Source organism: Mustela putorius, unplaced genomic scaffold (genome assembly GCF_011764305.1).
Source record: "Mustela putorius furo isolate JIRA1106 unplaced genomic scaffold, ASM1176430v1.1 tig00003875_pilon_pilon_pilon, whole genome shotgun sequence".
Taxonomy (NCBI): domain Eukaryota; kingdom Metazoa; phylum Chordata; class Mammalia; order Carnivora; family Mustelidae; genus Mustela; species Mustela putorius.
The window spans coordinates 4,418,876-4,440,738 of record NW_025422026.1 but is presented as its reverse complement, the minus strand read 5'-3'; the positions used below and the strand labels follow the sequence as shown (position 1 = coordinate 4,440,738).

At 42.4% G+C, this 21,863-nt stretch overlaps 1 protein-coding gene across 1 annotated transcript in view; it reads left to right on the top strand.

The window, feature by feature from the left end:
* Window positions 1-18,601, top strand: part of PDE8A (phosphodiesterase 8A) — a 146,333-nt gene extending 127,732 nt beyond the window's left edge. The window contains exons 21-22 of the mRNA XM_045067284.1: window positions 16,654-16,783; window positions 17,250-18,601. Of these exons, the coding sequence (XP_044923219.1) occupies window positions 16,654-16,783; window positions 17,250-17,356 (237 nt within the window). The 3' untranslated portion in view covers window positions 17,357-18,601. The remainder of the gene's footprint in view (window positions 1-16,653; window positions 16,784-17,249) is intronic.
* The last annotated feature ends 3,262 nt before the right edge of the window (window positions 18,602-21,863 follow it).

Here is a 21,863-nt window from a genome sequence, read left to right as displayed (position 1 = left end):
AAGCTTGATGGAGAATTTAAAATAAGGGCAATAAAGATACTAACTGGACTTGAGAAAAGAGTGGGAGCCCACAGGGAAACCCTCAGCAAAGAGAAACAAAGAACCAACCAGTGATAACTCAGTAACTAAAATTAAAAATTCACTAAAGGGAATAAAAAGAGGAAGAACAGATCAGTGACCTGGAGAACAGAGTCATGGCAAGCAGTCAAGATCAAGAGGGATAAAAAAATAAAACTACTGAGAATAAGCTGAGGGAACTCAGTGACACCATCAAGTATAATAAACATTTCATGGGAACCCAGAAGAGAAAGAGAAAGAAAAGGGGCCAGAAAATTTCTTTGAAGAAATAGCAGAAAAACTTCCTAAATCTGGGGAAGGAAACAGAAATCCAGATCCAGGGGCACCTGGGTGGCTCAGTGGGTTAAGCCTCTGCCTTCGGTTCAGGTCCTGATCTCAGGGTCCTGGGATGGAGCCCTGCATCAGGCTCTCTGCCTACTTGTGATCTCTGTCAAATAAATAAATAAAATCTTTTAAGAAAAAGAAAGAAATCCAGATCCAGGAGGCAGAGAGAGGCCCCAGCAAAATCAACTGAAGGATGCCCATACCAAGACACACGGTAATTAAAATACCACGAAGAGCATTTTTACAGCAGCAAAAGAAAACGGTTATATAAAAGGGAACCCCCGAAAGGCTACCAGTTGATTTTTCAGTAGAAAGTTGTAGGCCACAAGGGTGTGGCATGATACATTCATAGTGCTGAAAGGGAAAAAACCTGCAACCAAGAATATCCAGCAAGGCTGCTATTCAGAATAGAAGCAGAGGTAGACTTTCCCAGACCCACAAAAGAATTCATCTCCGTTAAAGCAGCCCTACAAGAAATGCGAAAGGGGATTCCTTGATTAGAAGGAAAGACCATAAGCAGGAGTCAGAAAAGTAGGAAACACAAGAGCAGTAATATTAAGTATATGTACAAAAACCTGTCAATGGATTCCACAAAATAAAAGGATATTTAGCGTGACAACATCTACCTAAAATTTAGGGACAAGAGGAATAAAAATTTAATAAAGAATTCTGTATGCATAATGTGTTATATACCTAATGGCAATGACAAATCAGAAACTTGTAATAAGCAAAAAAAAAAAAGTAAAGCCAATTAATGTGGGAGAAGAGAACAAGGGAAGAAAGGAACAGAAAAACTGCAAAGGAACAGAAAAACAACAAAATGGCCACGAATGCATACCTATCAACAATTATTTTGAATGTAAATAGACTAAACAATGAGAAGACAAAGGGTGGCAGATGAGATAAAAAATTAAGACCCATTAGATTCATTTCAGACCTAAAGATACGCAGACTGAGAGTGAAGAGATGGAAAAGCATTTATCATGCAAATAGGTGTGGACAGAAAGCTGGGGTAGCAATACTTGTATAAGACAAAATAGACTTTAAAACAGAAGACTGTGACAAGAAACAGAGTCATAAAGGAAACAATCCAACAAGCTATAACGATTGTAACTATTTGTGCACCAAACTGTGGGAATGTAAAGCAGCTAATTAACAAATGTAAAGGAAGTAATCAGTGGTAATACAGTAAGAGTAGAGGACTTGACCTTGCACTCACAGCAATGATCCATCATCCACACGAAAATCAGCAATAAAACAGTGGCTGTAAATGACACATTAGACCAGGCCAATCCATGACCAATATATCAAGAACATCCTAAAACAATATGTGTTCAAGTGCACATGGAACATTCTCTAGGATAGATCACATATTAGACCAAAAAACTCAAAGAATTGAAATAAAACCGTGCATCTTTTTCCAACTCACAAAGCAATGACACTAGAAGTCAACCACAGGAGAAACTCCGGGAAAGAACAAATACACGGAGGTTGACTGACATGCTACTGAACAATGACTGGGCCAACCAGGAAATCAAAGAGGAAATAACAATACATGGAGACAAATGAAAGTGAAACACAATGAACCAAAATCTTTGGGATGCACCAAAATTTGCTCTAGGAGGAAAGTTTATAGCAATACAGGCCTGCCCCAGGAACCAAGAAAAATCGCAACCTAACCTTACCTCTGAAGGAGCAAGAGAAAAAAGAAAAAACAAAACCCCAAACCAGCAGAAGAAAGGAAATAGTAAAGATTAGAGCAGAAACGAACAAAATAAAAACAAAAACCAATAAAACCTATCAATGAAATCAGGTTCTTTGAAAAGATCCACAGCCCGTTAGCCAGGCTCATTAGAGAGGGGGCACCTGGGCGGCTCACCCCACTGAGTGTCTGCCTTCAGCTCCGGTCATGATCTCTGGGGTCCTGGGATCGAGCCCTGCGTCAGGCTCCCTGCTCAGCGGGGAGTCTGCTTCTCCCTTTACCTCCCCTCTACCCACTCATCTTTTCTCTCTAAAAAAAAAAAAAAGGTATATAAAATCAGAAATAAAAGAGAAATACCAACCAATGCCGCAGATCCATAATATACATAGTATAAAGCATTATGAGACTCTTACAAAAAATTACATGCCGACAGACTGGACAATCTAGAAAAAATAGGTAAGTTCCTAGACACACAAAGCCTCCCATGACTAAACCAGGAAAAATAGAAAAATTTAACAGACCAATGACCAGCAATTAAATTGAATTCTGAAAAAACAGCAGTCCAGGTCAGACAGCTTCACAGGTGAATTCTACCGAACATTTCAAGAACAAATATCCATTCTCCCCAAACTATTCCAAAAATAGAAGAGGAAAAAAAGCAATTCATTCTTTGAGGCCAGCATTACCCTGACACCAAAACTAGATAAAGACACTACAAAGAAAAAGAACTGTAGGTCAGTATCTCAATGAACATAGATGCAAAAACCCTCAATAAAATATTAGCAAGTGAAATCTAACAATATATTAAAAATTAATTCACCACCATCAAGTAGGACTTATTCCTGGGATACAAGGGTGATTCCATATTTGCAAATCGATCAGTGTGATAGATCACGTCCAAAAGAGAAAAAATAAAAACCATATGATCGTTTCAGTAGATGCAGAAAAAGCATTCAGCAAAGTACAACATCCGTTCATGATTAAAAACCCTTTGCAAAGGTTTAGAGGGAACAAACCTCAACATAATAAGGCCATCTATGAAAACTCCACAGCTGGGGCTCCTGGGCGGTCAGTTGGTAAAGCGTCCAACTCTTGGCTTGGGCTTAGGTCACGATCTCAGGGTCGTGAGATCAAGCCCCACATCACAGCTCCACACTGAGCACTAAGTCTCCTGGAGAGTCTCTCCCCCTCTCCCTCTGCCTCTCCCACTTGTGCCCAGTCTCTCTCTCAAATAAGTAAATCTTTAAAAAAAACAAACACAGAACCAACTTCATACTAAGTGGTGAAAAACTAAAAGCTTTTCCCCTAAGATCAGGAATAAGACAAGGGTGTCCACTCTAACCACTTTAATTCGACATAACCAGAAGTCCTAGCCACAACAAACAGACAAGATGAAGAAATAAAAGGCATCCAGATTGGTGGGAAGTAACTAAAAACTTTCACTATCTGCAGATGACATTATACTACATACAGAAAACCCTTAAGACTCCGCCAAGGGGGCCTGGGTAGCTCAGGTCATGATACCAGGGTCCTGGCTGCTTCTCCCTCTCCCCCCTGCTCATGCTCTCTCTTGCTGTCTCTCTAAAATAAGATCTTTTCAAAAAGACTCCACTCAGGGCGCATGGGTGGCTCAGTTGGCTAAGCATCTGCCTTTGGCTCAGGTCTTGATCCTGTGGTCCTAGGATCGATGTGGTCCCCGCATCAGGCTCCTTGCTCAGTGGGGAGTCTGCTTCTCCCTCTGACCCTCTCCCCCTCTTATGCTTTCTCTAATAAATAAAATCTTTATTAAAAAAAAAAACTAGACATGATAAATAAATTCAGTAAGGTCGCTGGATACAAAGTCAATGTACAGAAATCCGTTGTGATTCTGAACCCTAAATAGTGAAGTAGCAAAGAGAGAAATTAAGAAAATCTTATTTACAATTACACCAAAAGTATTAAAATACCAGGAACAAAGTTAACCAAAGAGATGAGAAACCTGTATTCGGAAGGCTACAGAACACTGATGTAAGAAATTGAAGATAACACAAATGGAGAAGTATTTCATGCTCTTGCGTATAGAAACAATTGTTACAATGTCCACACTACCCAAAGCAATCCACGGACTTAATGCAGCCCCTATCAAAGTACCAGCAGCATTGCTCACAGAACTAGACAAATAAGCCTACAATGTGTATGGAACCATAAAATACCCAGAGTAGCCAAAGCAGTCTTGAAAAAGAAGAACAAAACTGGGAGATATCACAACCGCAGATTGCAAGATACACTACAATGCTACAGGAATTGAAACAGTATAGTACTAGGACAAAAAGAGACATATAGATCAATAGAACAGAATTGGGAACCAGAAATAAACCCAAACCTATACAGACAATCTTCAACAAAGGAGGCAAGAATAAGCAATGGGAAAAAGTCTCTTCAACAATTAGTGCTGGTAAAAAAAAGAACGCTACATGCAAAAGAATTCAATTAGACCACTGCTTACACTACACACAAAAGTAAACCCGAAAGAGGTTAAAGATCTAAACGTGAGAATTAAAGCCATAAAAATCCTAGAAGAGAGTCCAGGCAGTAATTTCTCTGACATCAGCTATTAACATTCTTCTAGGTATGTGTCCTACAAAACAAACAAAATATACTATTGGGACTACTCAAAATTAAAAGCTTCCGCACAGCAAAGGAAACAATAAAAGACAACCTATGGAATGGGAGAGACTATTTGCAAATGACCTCCCATAAAGGGTTAATATCCAGAATATATTTTTAAAAAGCTGTATAGCTCAACATCAAGGAAAAAAACTAATCCAATTTAAAAATGGGCAGAAGACACGAATGAACATTTCTCCAAAGACCTCCAGACGACGAAGAGACACAGAGGAGATTCTCCGCATGACTCATCAGGGAAATGCAGGTCCGAACTGCAGGGAGGCGTCACCTCCCACCTGTCAGATCGGCTACAATGAAGAACACGGCAAGTGCTGGTGAGGCTGTGGAGCAAAGGGAACTCCCTGCGCTGTGGGTGGGAACGCAAACAGGTGCCGCCCTGGTGGAGAACAGTGTGGAGGCCCCTCAGAAAATTACAAACAGAACTACCATAGGATCCAGTCATTCCGGTACTAGGTATTTACCCCAAAAAAATCAAAGACACTAATTTGAAAAGATAAATCCACTTCTCAGTTTACTGCAGCATTATTTACAATAACCAAAATACAGAAGCAACTCAAGCATCCATCAGTACGTGAATGGATAAAGCAGTGTACACACACACACACACAATGTATATATAATGGAGTAATACTTAGCCTTAAAAAAGAATGAAATCTTGGGGCACCTGGGTGGCTCAGTCGGCTAAGCCTCTGCCTTCAGTGTAAGTCATGATCTCAGGATCCTGGGATTGAGCCCCACATCGTGATCTGTCTGTCAAATAAATAAATAAAATCTTAAAAAAAAAGAAAGAAAGATAGAAATCTTGCCATTTGTGATAACATGGATGGACCTTGAGGGCATTATCTTAAGTGAAATTAGATCAGAGAAAGACAAGTACTATGATCTCACTTATGTTTGGAATCTTAAAAACAAACTCATAGATACAATAGATTACTCGTTGCGGAGGCGGGGGTGTGTGAAATGGATGGAAGGAGTCAAAAGGTACAAGCTTCCAGCTGTAAAATCAGTACAGTGTACAGTGTGGCTGTATAATTAACACTGTATTGTATATTTGAAGTTGCTAAGAGAGTAGATCTTCACAATTCTTATCACAAGAAAAAAATTCTGCATGTGTGGAGGATATTGACTTACTGTGTTGAGCATTTCACCATATGAACAAGGATGGAATCATGTATATCAGTTACACTGCAATTAAAAAAGGAAACACTTTGGATGCATGGGCCGCTCAGTCAGTTAAGTGTCGGAGTGTTGATCTCAGCTCAGATCTTGGTATCAGGGTCATGAGTTCAAGCCCCTTAAAAAAAGAAAGAAAAAGAAACACTTTATAAAATGGTAAATATATAAATATATAATATATATATTATTATATATTATATAAAACAGTAACTACAAGGGTTTTTTCTCTTTAAAAAAAAGTCCTATGTATTTAGAGAAATTAAGATTTTATTTATTTAATCAGAGAGAGAGAGGGAGAGAGCGAGCATAGGCAGACAGAATGGCAGGCAGAGGCAGAGGGAGAAGCAGGCTCCCTGCCGAGCAAGGAGCCCAATGTGGGACTCGATCCCAGGACGCTGGGATCATGACCTGAGCCGAAGGCAGCTGCTTAACCAACTGAACCACCCAGGCGTCCCAATACATAGGACTATTTTAAGCAAGTCGTAAGACTGCATTGTAGAGTATGTATAAAGGATAGGGCAAAAGGAAAAGTACATGAGAGCAAGGTTTTTACACCTTACATGAAGCGCTAGTTATAAAAATTAGCTCAATAGACTGAAAAGTCACGGATATATAGGGTAATCTGTAGAGCACCTTGTGTTGTTTAAAAGTTAGTAGGCATTATAATGGAACGCTAAGATATATTAAAATAGACAAAAGTGGCAGAAAGGAGAAACAGGAAGCAAACAAGGGGAAAAAAGGTAAAATGCGAACTCTACCACTAATCACACTAAGACTTAACATTAAATGTTAGTGGACTAAACGCTAATTAAATAGGAGATCATCAGGTTGGATTTTTTTTAAACCAACTACGTGCAGTCCACAAAAAAGACACAAAATATAAGGAACAGATACATACAAAGACAGAAATGGATGGAGAAAGATTTATCACGCAAGTTGTAAATATAAAAAGACTGGAGTGGTTACATTGATCTCAAATGTCAAGATAGAAAATGTTACGAGAGAGAAACTGGGCCCTTCAGATGATAAAGGGTCAGTTCTATAGGAGAACACAGTAATCATAATGTGCATGCACTTGATAACACACCTCATAAATGAAGCCAAACTGACAGAGAAGTAGCCAATTCTGTAGTCATGGGTAGATATTTCAACGCCCTCTTTCAGTAACTGATGGGATGTCCAGATTGAAATACTGGTAAGAACAGACAATCCAGACACTATCTGTCACCTTCCCGGAGTTAAATGTTCACTACACCCTAAGTGGCAGAACGCCTACTAAGCACATCATGTGCTGGGGACACAAATTACTCAGTAAATTTAAAAGACCCGAAATCATACAGAATATATTCTGTAGCTATGGTGGAATGAAATCAGAGCTCAGTAATAATAAGATATCTAGGTCAATGCCAAATATTTGTAAATTGAATGACACACTTCTTAATAATCCCTGGGTCAGATAACAAAACAGTCCCATTTACAAACGCACTAACAACAACATCTAGGAATAAATTTAACCAAAGAGGTGAAAGACCTGTACCCTGGAAACTATACAACACTGGTGAAAGAAATTCAAGATGACACAAAGAAATGGAAAGACACTCCATGAACATAAATTAGAACAAATATTGTTAAAATGTCTGTACTACCCAAAGCAATCTACAGATTTAAGGCAATCCCCATCCCATTATCACAGCATTTTTCATAGAACCAGAACCACCAACCCTAAAGTTCGTATGGACCCACAAAAGATCCTGAGTAGCCAAAGCAGTCTTGAAAAAGGAAGAACTGAATGTGTCATGGTTCTAAATTTCAAGTTCTAGTACAAAGTGATAGTAATTAAAACAGAATGGTATTGCAGTAAAAAGGACACATAGATCAATGGAAGAGAGCAGAAAACCCAGAAGTCAGTTACTCTTCAAAGGATTGAAGATACAATGGGACAAAGTCTCTAACAAAAGTTGTTGGGAAAACTGGACAGCCACAAGCCAAAGAATGAAACTGGACCACTTTCCTTCACTATACACAAAAAATAAAACTCAAAATGAATTAGAGAACTAAATGTGAGACCTGAAACCGTAAAAATCCTTGAAGAGAGCATAGGCAGTAATCTGATATCATCCATAGAAATATTTTCCTTGCTATATCTCCTGAGGCATTAAAATAAAATGTCTCTACACAGGAAAGGAAACAATAAAACTAAAAGATAGCCTACAGAATGGGAGAAGATACTTGCAAATGACTACGTATCTGACAAAGGGTTAGTATCCAAAATACATAAAAATCTGATACAACTCAATACCCCCAAAAGTCAAATAATACAGTTTGAAAATGGCCAGAAGACATGAATAGACATTTCTCCAGAGATGACATAAAGACACAGCCAGGGCACAGGAGAAGAGGCTCAACGTCACACATCACCAGGGAAATGCAGATCAAACCTCACCCCTGTCAGAATGGCTGAAATCAGGGGCACCTGGATGGCTCAGTGGGTTAAGCCTCTGTCTTCGACTCAGGTCATGATCTCAGGGTCCTGGGATCGAGCCCCGCATCGGGCTCTCTGCTCAGCAGGGAGCCTGCTTCCTTTCCTCTTTCTCTCTGCCTACTTGTGATCTCTGTCTGTCAAATAAATAAATAAAATATTTTAAAAAAAAAAAAAAGAATGGCTAAAATCAGAACACAAGAAACCATAAACGTCGGTGAGGGAGTGAAGGACAAGGGTGCCTCGTGCACATGGGTGCGCGCACGGACTGGTGCAGGCTCTGCGGAGAACAGTCCGAGGGCCCGCAAAAAAATGAAGAACAGAACTTCTTCCCAATCCAGGAGTTGCACTACTGGATATTTACCCTTAAAACACAAAAACGCTGATTTAAAAGGATACTTGCACCTCTGTGTTTGTAGCAGCATTCTCTACAGTAGCCGAACGATGGAAGCAGCTTGGGTGTCGGTCGACGGACCTGGATAAAGATGTGCTGTACACGATGGAATATTACTCAGCCATAAAAAATGAAATCTTACCATTTGCAACAGTATGGAAAGAGCTAGAGAGTATAGTGCTGAGTAAAATAAGACGGCCAGATGAAGACAGATATCATATATCTCACTCATATGTGGAATTTAAGAAACGAATGAGCAGAGGGATAAAAAAGAGTAAGAGACAAACCAAGAAACAGACACTTGACTATAAAGAACAAACTGATGGTTAGCAAAGGGGAGGCGGGCGGGGGAAATAGGGGGTTGAGGATTAAAAACTACACTTAAGGGGCGCCTGGGTGGCCCAGTGGGTTAAGCCTCTGCCTTCGGCTCAGGTCATGATCCCAGGGTCCTGGGATTGAGCCCCACATTGGGCTTTCTGCTCAGTGGGGAGCCTGCTTCCCCTTCTCTCTGTCTGCCTCTCTGCCTACTTGTGATCTCTGTCAAATAAATAAAATCTTTAAAAAAAAAAAAACTACACTTAAAATGATGACAAAAATAAAATGAAAATAGAGAAGAAAAACCCTAAAGTTAATGACTTAGATTTCACTTTAAGAAACTAGAAAAAACAAAGCATATATAAAAGATAATATTTAAGAGCAAAAAATGAGAAAATGGAGAAAACAAATTAACACAGCCAAAAGTTGATTGAGAAAATTAATAAAATTTTCCAATATCTAACTAGAATTATCAAGAAAAAAGAACACTAATTACCAATATTAGTAATGAAAGAGGTATTGTCATAATAAATCTTACAGATATTAGAAGTATAGTTTTTTAAGGTACCAACAAATTTGACAACTTAATGTCTTAAAAACTACAGTTTACCCAAACCAACAAAACAAGCACCTGAGAAGTCCTGTATTAAATTATTTATCAAAATTTATTCTGAAAGATTTTCCCACAAAGTAAATTTTAGGGCCAAATGGTTTCACTGAGGAATTCTATCAAACATTTAAGGCAGAAATAACACCAGTCTTATAAAATTGTATCAAAATACAGAGGCAGGGACAGTGAGGGTACCTGGCTATTTCACTCAGTAGAGCATGCAACTCTCGAGCCTCAGAGTCATGAGTTCAAGTCCCACATTGGGTGTGACATCTACTTAAAAAAAAAAAAAAACAGGGAGTAGAAACACTTCCCAACTTATTTTATGAATCCATTATCATTCTGATATCTAAATCTGATAAAGACAATACCAGAGCACATTACAGTCTATTGTCTTCATGAACATAGATGCAGAGATACTTAATTGAATAGTATATAAAAAAGATATTATCTTATCATAAATTAGAGGTTTTTTCCCCCAAGAATGCAAGGTCAGTTCAATATCAGAAAAATCAAGAATTATAATCCCCATCCCCAATTAAAAGAAAAGAGAAAAAACACGATTATTTCAGTAGCTACAGAAAAACCATTTGATGAAATTCAACATTCATTCATCAAAAACACACTTAGCAAGTCAGGAATAGAAGGGAACTTACTTTAAAGGGACATCTACAAAAACTTCCATCTGACATTATATTTAATGGTAAAATATTGAATACATTCTCAAGACTGGAAACAAGGGAAGGGTACCACCACTGTTGAACCTTGGAATTGGCTGTCCTAGCCATTGCAATAAAGAGGAAAAAAGTACAAAGAAGATAATTATTTTTCATCTTTGCAGATGACATGGTTTTTTATATGGAAAGCTCCAAGGCATGTGCAAAATGATAGCATTCGCGAGGGTTTTAGTTAGCAAGGCCCTAAGACAGAAGGTCCTAAGACACAAAAATACAATATTTTATATTGTGAAAAAAAATATTTCTGTACTAGCCGAAACCAACTGGAAAATTAAAAACCTAATCCTATTTACATAGCTATAAAAAAATCCAGGAACAAATTAATAAAAAGAAGTCTAGTCCTTTACACTGAAAACCATAAATATTGCTGAGAGATTAAAGAAACACTTGAACATCTGCAGAGGTGTACCAGTTCTCCGGACTTGCAAGGCTTCCAAGGCTCACTCCCTTCCAAGGCTCACTGCTGTTAAGGTACAGTTTTCTCCGAATTGATGTGTACATCAGTGCAGTTACAGTCAAAATCCCAGCGGGGTGGTTTTGTTGTTGGGGGAGGGAGGCGGCTAGGAGTTCTGGGTTGTTGGGTTTTTTTGTAGAAATTGACAAATGGATTCCAGAATTTATATGGAAAGGAGAAGGACCTTGAAAAAGCAAAGCAAACTTGAAAAAAAGTTGGAAAATTCACACTATTCGTCTTTAGAACTTAAAATAAATCACGCCGGTGCAGTGCTCGCATAAGGAGGTCAGGGACATGGATGGAGAATATAGAGGTCTCAGGAGTGGACCGCGTCCACACAATCAGCGCGGAAAGGAAAAGGGTTTTCAGCAAGTGGTATCGGAATACGTAGATATTTCTACCCAACAAAAGAACCACAACTCGGGCGCCTGGGTGGCTCAGTGGTTTGGGCTGCTGCCTTCGGCTCGGGTCATGATCTCAGGGTCCTGGGATCGAGCCCCACATCGGGCTCCCTGCTCCGCAGGAAGCCTGCTTCCTCCTCTCTCTCTCTCTCTCTCTCTCTCTCTCTCTGCCTGCCTCTCTGCTTACTTGTGATCTCTGTCTTTCAAATAAATAAATAAAATCTTTAAAAAAAAAAAAGAACCACAACTTCTACCTCATACCGGAGGAATATTGTTTCACCGTGAATCGTGGATCTAAATATAAAGCCTCAAACCTCAAGCTTTTGAAGAAAAACACAGGAGACTATCCTAATTTGGTCATTTAGAAATGGACACATATTTTGTAGTTACAAAAAACCACCACCATAAAAAGAAAATTTGGGAAATGAGAATCAAAACTCCGGAACTGCGCTCATCTGCACACAGCAAGCCTCTGTAGGAAAATACCCACAAGTCCCGGCCAACGGCTAAGTCAGGATGTATGAGAAATGACCGCTCATTAATAAAAAGACAAACCACCTCATTTAAAATGGCCAAGTATTTTAACACACACGTTACAAAAGGAGATGTACGAACAGTCAAGAAGCTTATGACAAGTGCTGAACATCATTAAGTCATCAGGGAAACATGCTAGAACCACAGGGAAAACCACTACACCCACTAGAGTGTCCAGAAGTTTCAAAGACTGACAACACCGAGTTCCTAAGGATGTGAGGCACCTGGGATTCATCATCAGTAACAGGTGTACAGAGGCTACAACCTCCTTGGAAGCAGTTTAGCAGGAGGTGTGTGTGTGCGCGCACGCATGTGGTAAAACACACATAAGATTTAACATTTTCAGTGGTCATGTGTTTGTTTTCCTTCACTGTTCTAACGTGGTGTATCACCTCAGCTGATTGTAGATGCTGAGCGTCCTCGCGTTGCTGGGCTCTACCGCATGTAGTCACGGCGCATGATCCTTCCATGTGCTGCTGGATTCTGTGTGCGATCTTGCTGAGGATTGTTCTATCAGATACTGGTCTGTGGTTTTCTTGCCGTGCCTTTGCCAAGCTTTCGTACTGGTAACGCTCCCCTTCTCAGCTGAATTAGGAAGTGTCCTCTTCTCTTCAATTTTTTGGAAGAGTTTAAGAAGGATTGGTCTAAATTCTGTTTAAGAGTTTGGTAGAATTCACCAGTGAAGCTATCTAGTTCGGGGTTTTCCTTTGTTGGGAGGTTTTTCATTAGTGGGTTGAATGTCCTTACTAGTTACAGATCTACTCAGCTTCTCATTCCTTCATAATTGAGTCTTAGAAGGTTGTAGGTTTTGAAGAATGTTAATTTCATCTACGTTATCCATTCTGTTGCGGTACAATTATTTACAGTATCCCCTTACAGTCTTTTATTTCTGTAAAATAGATAGTTATGTCCCCCTTCTTTCCCTTGTTATTTTGTCCCACTTTTACTTCTGATTTTAGTGATTTGAACCTTTTTTTTCCCTTAGTCTGTCTAGTAAAGATTTTTCAGTTGTGTTATAATCTTTTGAGAGACCTGGCTTTTGGTTTTGTTGATTTTGTTTTTCTTTTCTCTGTTTTACTTACCTCTGCTCTAGCCTGTGATTTCTTTACTTGTGTGGGCTTTGAGTTTCGTGTAATCTTTTTCAAGTAAGGTGTAAAATTAGTTGTTGAATTGAGAGTTTTCTTTTTAATGTAGGTACTTATAGCCATAAATTTCCCTGTCAGCCCTACTTTTATCTCATCCCATAACTTTCTAGATGTTGTGTTTTCATTTCCATTTGCCTCAAGGTATTTTACCATTTTCCTTGTGATTTCTTCTTTGGCCCCTTGGTTAAGAGTATTTGATTCCCACGTATTTGTGAATTTTCCAGGTTACTTCCTATTGATTTCCAGTTGCATTCCAAGTAGAATAAGTACTTTGTATTAAGATTGATCTTTGTAAAGATTATTCTAATCTTTAAAATATTTATTAGGGTTTGTTTTGTGGCTGAACCTACATTTTATCTTGGAGAATGTTCCACTTACGCTTGAGAAAAATTACGTATCCAAATTGTTGCTAGATGAATGTTCTCTTAATGGGAGGTCCCATTGGTTTGTATTATTCGAGTCCTCGATCCCTTATTGATCTGTTATATCCATCGTCAAATGCGTGGTATTGAAGTCTTCAACTATTATTACAGGAGGGTCTGTTTCTCCCGCCAGCTCCATCCGTGTTTTCTTCCTGTAGTTTGGACTCTGATGTTTGGTGTAGATAGGCTTACAATTGTTGCATCTTCTTGGTAAATTAACCTGTTTTTTCAATACATAGTATCTTAATCTGTTTTAGACTTAAAAATCTATTTTGTCTGATAGCAGCATAACTCCTCAGTTCCCTATTGGTTTTTTCTTGGAATACCTTTTTCCATCCTTTCAACCTACCTGTGTCTTTATCGGAGAGAAAGCCTTTGGTAGACAGAATATAGTTGGGTCAGGTTTTTGTCCTTCCTGCCAGCTATGCCTTTTGATTGGGGAGGACTGACTTTTGCCATTTGTTTTCTTGATGTCTTAAGCTCTTTGGTTTTCTTTTCTTTTCTTTTTTTGTCTTTCCTGTTCCCCATTACTGCCTGCCCTTGTGTTTGATTTTGTTTGTAGTGACACCTTTGCTTTCCTCACTTCCTCCTATGTGTAAGTATTCTGGATTTTTGCAGTTAGCATGGTACATAGAATATCTTAAAGTGAAGCAATTTATTTTAAATTGATACCAACTTAGTCATACATACAAACTCTTATACATCTGTCCCCCACCCTACTTTGATGTCATAGGTTGATATATTGCTATATTACATATCCATTAATGAGGGTGATTCTTATGCATGTCTTTTAAATCCTGTAGAAAAATAGTCTAACCGGGGGCACCTGGGTGGCTTGGTTGGGCAGCTGCCTTCAGCTCCGGTCATGATCCTGGAGTTCCGGGATCAAGTCCCACATCAGGCTTCCTGCTCAGCCGGGAGTCGGCTTCTTCCTCTGACCTTCTCCCCTCTCATGCTCTCTCCCTCTCACACTCTAAGAAGTAAGTAAAATCTTTTTAAGAGAATGAAAAAGAAAATAGTGGAATTACAAACCAAAATTATAGTAATATTGCTTTGTATGTTTGTGCATTTGCCTGTGTGTTTACCTTTACTGGAGCCTGTTAGACCTTCACAGGACCCAGAGTTACTGTCCAGCTTCTTCACTCCCTCCAGCATTTTCTGTAAGCCAGACCCAGTACTAATCCGTCCTCTCCACTTGCTATCTAGGAGCGCCTGCACTTCCATCTCGTTTTTGAAGAACAGCTTTGCCAGATAAAGAATGCTCAGTTGATGACAGCTCTGTCTGCTTCACATCATTTCTTCCCTGCCTACAGGCGTCCCAGGCTTCTCCTGAGAAGTCGGCTCAGCATCTTACGGAGAATTTCTCGTAACAAGTCATTTTTCTCTTGCTGCTGTTAAGATTCTTTGTTTCTGGCTGACAGTTCGGCTGTAACGTGTAGCGATGAGGTTCTTCGGGCTTTTATCTGGAGTTGTCTGGCTTCTTGGTGTCACAGGTGTAGGCCTTCCCTCCCGTGGTGGCAGTTTGGGGCTGTCGCTTCTGATGGCCGCTGCTGCGACTGTCTTGGCCGAACTCTGATAATGCAGGTATCAATCCATTTGATATGTCCCGTAAGTCCCTCAGACTCTTGTCACTCCTCTTCATATCTTTTTGCTTCTCCTCCTCACACTCAGGAACTTCAAATGCACTGTCTTCCGACTTGACGCTGTTCCCACGCCCCCCACAGCTGCTGGTGGATCGCTCCCATGGATTTTTCAAATCTTTGCATTTTTTAGCTTCCAGAATGTGTTTAGGTGCTTTTTATAACTTCTTTCTCTTTGTTGCTGTTCTTATGCGGCTCACACATCATTTTCCTAATTTCCTTTAGTCCTTTGTCTTGGTTTCCTTTAGCTCTTTGAGCAGATGTAGGATGGTTGTTTTAAAATCAGCAACTTCTGGGGAGCAGACCGGGGCCTGGGACCGGTTCCGAGGGTAAGAGTGGCAGGGGCGGGGCACCAGGGTGGCTCAGTGGGTTAAGCCTCTGCCTTCAGCTCCGGTCATGATCCCAGGGTCCTGGGATCGAGCCCCGCATCGGGCTCTCTGCTCAGCAGGGAGCCTGCTTCTCCCTCTCTCTCTGTCTGCCTCTCTGCCTACTTGTGATTTTTCTGTCAAATAAATAAAATCTTTAAGAAAAAAAAAAAAAAAAACAGTGGCAGGGGGTGGGGACCAGCTCCCTGGCCTGAGAGGAGTTTTCCTTTGGTCTTGCTGAACCTGGGACCTGCCTCCTCTGCCTGGAACAGCCCTGCCCCCAAGCCCAGCCCCTGCCCCAGCCTGACCAAGCCCCTTCCCACGCCCCCCTGATGTCTCTCCCCCGTGCTCTCCTTCCTCGCCTGCCCCGGGCCACCTGCACCCCCAGCCCGGCGAGCTGCTCAGATGGTCGGTTAGGATGATCTGGTGCCAGAGCCTGGCTCCCCGGGACCCCAGTGCCTTCGGTCACCACCCGCCTCACGGTTCCTTTTGGGTGGCCCACCGAGCCGGTGCCCGCCCTACTTACCCTCGCGTCCCCTGCCCCTCATGTGACCGGGGACCTTCAGGGGCTCCAGGAAGCCGTCCTGTGTCCCCACGGACATCCCCTCACCGTTTTCTCCAGGACGCTGTGGTGAAAGCAAGACCTTCGTTCAGAAAAGGAGCTCCCTTCTCTCTTTCAGGATAAAATTAAGATCTTGGGGAGAAAGGCAGGTTTATTTTCATTTTTTTGCAAATCTCTGGAATCCTAAAGATGGTCTGCAAGAGTCTGACGCACACAAACGTGCTCATCTGAGTTGTTTCTTCCCTTAGGGGTCCTCGGGGGGTTTTCAGAACTTTTTCAAATAAAACAACGGACCTGAGGAGAGCAGCAGCCCCTCGATCCTTCTTTGCGAGGGCGGCTTCTTTCCCAGCGCCATGGGCCTGGCTCCGGCTGCACAGAGCCGGGGAGGCGGCCCGTGTGCGCCCCTCCCCCACCCCGTATGCACCTGCTGCACCGGGCTCTGGGGCTCACGAGCCGCTTGGGCGAGGAGCTTCCCGGGGGCGGGAAGAAGAGCTGAGCAAGGGAACTGCTGGCCGCAGGTTCCCACTCTGGGACCCCTGCTCTCTGGCTCGAGCCCCGGTCCCTGCTCCCCACGAGCTCTGGGGCCACTCCTGAGGGAGCGGAGCCAGACCCTGGAGTCTCCTAATTCGGGCGTTTTCTGCTTTCCAGACGGATGAGGAGAAGCGGCAGGACTTGCCCGTGGTGATGCCGGTTTTTGACAGAAACACCTGCAGCATCCCCAAGTCCCAGATCTCCTTCATCGACTACTTCATCACGGACATGTTTGATGCTTGGGACGGTAAGAGCTCCGCGGCTGGCGCCTTCCACAGGCGCATGGGCCCAGGGCGCGGCTGGCCCCGGAATGGGTGTGGGGCTTAGACTCTCAGGAGGACGGAGGAGGAGAACCGTGCCTTCTCCGAGGACCCCGGAGGCCTGGGTGCTCCTCCCACCCCTCCCCTGCTCAGGGCAGCAGCCCCGCGAGGGCGGGGGAGGTGGGGGGGTGGACCAGAGCCGGGGTCCGGAGAGACTGACAGGGTCATGGGTCTGGGGTTCCGCTGCCTTCCTAACCGCCCCCCCCAGCCCCCGGGAGCTGATGAAAGGCTTCAGCAGATTCCATCCCCTCTGGGGCCCCTGCCGGAGCTGTCACCTCCGGGTGTGGGTGGAGCAGCTGGGCAGAGGTGATGCACCTGCCCGCTGCCCCCTGCCCCTTAGCCCGAAGTCCCCTGAGGCTGGGAAGGAGACCACATCCCTGTCCTTTTCTCCAGCCTTTGTAGACCTGCCTGAGTTAATGCAGCATCTTGACAACAACTTTAAATACTGGAAAGGACTGGATGAAATGAAGCTGCGGAGCCTCCGGCCGCCCCCTGAATAGCACGCAGCACCGCCCGGGCCCCGGAGCTTTGGCCCTCGGCTCGTTCGGAATTCCTGAGGCAGCCGGAGGCCCCGGGCCCTTGCAGTATTAGGCCGAACAGTGCCAGGTCTGCAGAGCCCGTGAGAGCACCTGGGGCCGTCGGCGACCTTCTGCAGCCACCAAGCAGTGCCGCTGCCACCAAGTGCGACCCGGTCCGCCCTGTGGGGCCTGCAGCAGGGGCTCTTCGGACAGTGCCAGGAGAGCCGGCCAGCGCGGACTTTGCTCCCCGCGAGCTCAGAGGGACCCTCTCCAAAGGATGGGGAGGGGTTTGCTGCCGCTGACGGAGATGTCCTGTTGCAGACCCTGTCTCCACCCGCCTCCAGCACTTAAAAGCCGCGCTCGGAGCTTGAGGCCCTCCCCGCGGCGAGAAGGTGCAGTTGCCGGCCGGGAACACTACTGAAGGTGACTGCGCTCGCACACTGAGCAGCAACTGAAAAACACAGAAGAAATTTTGAAGTTGATTATTAAGTACAAAGAAATTTTGAAGTTGATTAATATCAGTTATTAAAATGTTTTATTTATTTTATTAGAAGTTCAATATTTTCTATGAATTCTGAAATACTTCAAAGCCAAAGCCAACGTTAAACGCCATGACCAAATTTACATGATTCATATTCATTAAATATGTATTACTTGGTGTACAGACTTATTTTCATAATGCAAATTAAAACTATAAAATGACACCTTTTTACTGCACTACAGAAATATTTGTGTATGTTAGACTCTTCTGATTGATGCTCACTGGGAAAAGCGGTCTTGGGGGAGAGCCTGAGTCTGAAGCCCTCGAGGAGAGCAGCTCCTCCGTACAGAAAGCAGAGCCCTGGGACTCTCTGGTCATCTGATGGGCTTTGCAGGTGACTCCCCAAAGTCAGCGAAATTAAGACCTAACACTTTTTCCCTAAAATTTTATAATTGAATTCCCATAAATCTGCCTTATTTTATAGTACATTTCTACAAGATATTCCCTATGAAAGAACAAAAATGGAGTATTTAGTGAACTGACATTTTATACCAATCTGTTTTCATCTGAAGTGGGAGTCTTTGATTCCAGAAATTTATAAAAGGTTCTGTATCTTCACATTTTGAGTAAGTGTAGTACCATAAAAAATGACACAGGATGACAATGTCAAAGTGCTTGTCATTTTATTTTAAAGTTGTATTTTTTCCCCCGACAAAAATGAAATTAAACTATTTGTTTTTAAGAAATCATGTGTCGCCTTTTCTCTGGAGTCTGATTATACTTAAAATAAGACACCTTTATATTACAGAGAAGATTAAACGTTAAATGACTTCTTCAGGGTCACAAAAGGACAGATGAATATGTTGAAAACTTCTCACCACTTGGCTCCCATTCAAAGCTATTGGGGCTGGCACCTCAGAAGTCCCTTTACAGACTGCTTTTCCCATGCGAAGACATTTGACCTAGGTTGGTAATTGGGGACCGAGGTGGGAGAGGCCTCCCCTCTCCTCCCCTCTAAGTGCCGGGAATGACTTCCCCGAGCAACTCAACCATCAGGAAGTAGAGCAGTGCGTGCGACACCGCCCGAGCTCCACCATGACCTGAAAGAGACTAAAAGGAGTGTGCTTGATGCGTTTCAAGGGAGAAAAGCAGCAATAGAAACCATAAGGTAAACCAAGGTAGTTTTAAAAATAGGTAGATTTGAGGAAGAACCTAATGGACATTCTAGATAAGGAAGAATATAGTCATTGAAACAAACAGAAAAGTTCTGCACAGATTTACCAGAAGGCCAGCCACAACTGAAGAGCAAAGGAGCACACTGGAAGACTTGGAAGTTACAACCCACGCAGCACAGAGGTTTTAAATTAAAGCAAAATTAAAATACGGAAGGTTAAGTGAAATGCTTCAAAATACATCTGAATTAGATCAGTGGGAGAGGCACTAACTAAAGAAAGCCCGAGAGTCCCTCAGACTTAAAGGGTGCTCTGAACCCCAAGTAGGACAAGCAAAATCCATCTACCCAACACAGTGCGGAGCTCCAAGAGGAAAACCTCACAGTCATGAGAAAAGACGGAGCACTTACAAGGGAACTAGTGTTAGACTGCTGTCACTCCTTGGCCACCAGGGCCAGAAGACTTAGGAATAACCTCTTCGAAGTATGGAAGGAAACTGTCAGCCTAGAATCACATACTGAACTAAACTATTGCTCAAGAGTGAGGTGGTAGTGTACAGACAATTTTAGACATGTACGCAGCTCTTCGTAAACAGACTCCATGGAAAGAAATGCTGAAAGACTTCTCTCAAACGAGTCCAGAAAGAGCTGGGTTATGAAAGCAACAGTAAACAAAGAAACTGGTAAACATCTGGGCAAGGCTAAGTAAACATGTTGAGTGGGGCCGAAATAAAAGTGATGTATAATCAGGAGGGGCAGGTATGCAGCAGGCTAAGTTAAGTGTTGTGGAGGACCAAAGAGATGTTTATTACAGACTTTCAATATGATTACCTGGAAGTCAAGGGAAATTGTCAAAGGAATAAAAGAATATGGGATTTAAAAATTACTAAAAGGAAAGCTAAGTGAAGAAATAAAATGTAACGGGGCAAATCTGGGTGGCTCAGTCGGTTGAACGTCAGACTCGGTTTCGGCTCAGGTCATGAGATCAAGCCCTGTATCAGGCTCTGCGCTCAGCACAGAGTCTGCCTGAGAGTCTCTCTCCCCCTGCCTTGCGTGCTCTCTCACACGATCTCAAATCTTTCTAAAAAAGAAAATGTAACTAACGCAACCTGTAAGAGATAAATGGAAAAATAAACTGTGAATAAGACAGAGACAGAAATAAGCACAAGCACGCAGCATCCACATCACACTAGACTAAAGATCCACGGCACTGGTGGTACCACGGGTTGAGAGGGAACCTACAGGAGCAACAAATTCATAAGCAAAATATAGAAAGAATGCCTAGAAATCCATAAGGGCAAAAAACCAAGGTATTTTAGACCCTTCCGATTAACGAGTTTTTAGCATCTGACAATAACAAGTCAAGTGTTGATGAGGGAATGAGAAAATGCGAACTTTCAAACTTCTGTGTAGGAGGTTAAGAACCACAACAGAAAGCAATTTGGAAATACCCACTGAAGTTTCTCAATAGCAATTTTACTTCCAGATCCCAGAGAAATTTGCCCATGTGCACAAAAAGATATATTTAAGGATCTTCACACTCAGACTTCGTCACAGTGAAAAAGTAGCAACCATCTGAATGTCCTTAGTAGGAGAATGGATGAGATCATGACGTCATACCCAGACCGTGCTGTATTGTTGTAGACACTTTCTCCTCATGGTCCCTGCCTCTTGGGATCTACAACTTCGGGACGGATCTAGTAGTTTGCTTCTAACCAATAACGTTAAAATGATGGTGGGCCACTTTTAAGATGTGGCTAACAAAAGACAATACTTTTCTAGGGCTGCCCTAAAATGTGACCACAAATGGGTAGCTTAAAACAGCAGCAAGTTGTTTTCCCATAGTTCTGGGGATCATAAATCTGCAATCAAGCAGTTGACAAGGTGATTCCTTATGTAGGTTCTAAGGGGGGAACCATCCCATGCCTTTCTCCTAGCTCTTGGTAATTGCCAGCAATTCTCAGCATTCCTTGGCTCATAGATGCCTCCTTCCAATTTCTGCCTCCATTTTCACGTGGCCTCTGTGTATCAGTGTGACCTCTCCTCAGAAGAATACCAGTCATTTAGGGCCCACTCTGATTTCAAAAATTTCATCTCACAATCTGAGATGAAAAGACTCTATTTCCAAATAAGGCCACATCCTGGGATTCTAGGGGATCTGAATTTTGGTGAATACTTCAACCCATTACAGACAGTGATATCCATCTTGGGCACACTCTCTTGTTCTTTTTTGCTTGCTCTAATGGGGCAAGCTACTCTGTTGTGAGCTGCTCCATGGAGAAGTCCACATAGCAAGGAAGTGAGGGTATCCTCCAGCCCACAGCCGCGATGGAAGGGAAGTCGTGCTGCCAGCAACCACACGAGTGTTGGAACAGATTCTGCCACAGTTGGGTCTTCGGATGGGACCACAGCCCAGGAGACACCTTGATGACAGCCTCAGGAGAGACCCCGAGCCCGACAACCCAGCTAAAGATCCACACTTGGATCCTACCCACAGAACTTGAGATATTAAATGTTTTGTTTAAGCCAGCCAACTTTACCGTAAGTGACTGCACACTAACACGTAACGAATCCGTATACTGTGTACAGCACTTAAAAAGAATAAAGGAGAGCTAGAGATGTCGACTGGGAAAAAGCTTAAGATCAAATCGAACGAAAAAGCTACATTGTAATAGGACACCATTCACTTCAATTTTTTGAATACCCAAGATAATACACTGTTGTTCATGGAAAAAGTCATGGTGGGAGCATTAAAATGTGGGGGAAGTTTACAAATACTCTGAGTTAGCTTGTGCTACACTAAGGTCTTGGTGTCCACACACGGTAGAGAGCCAAAA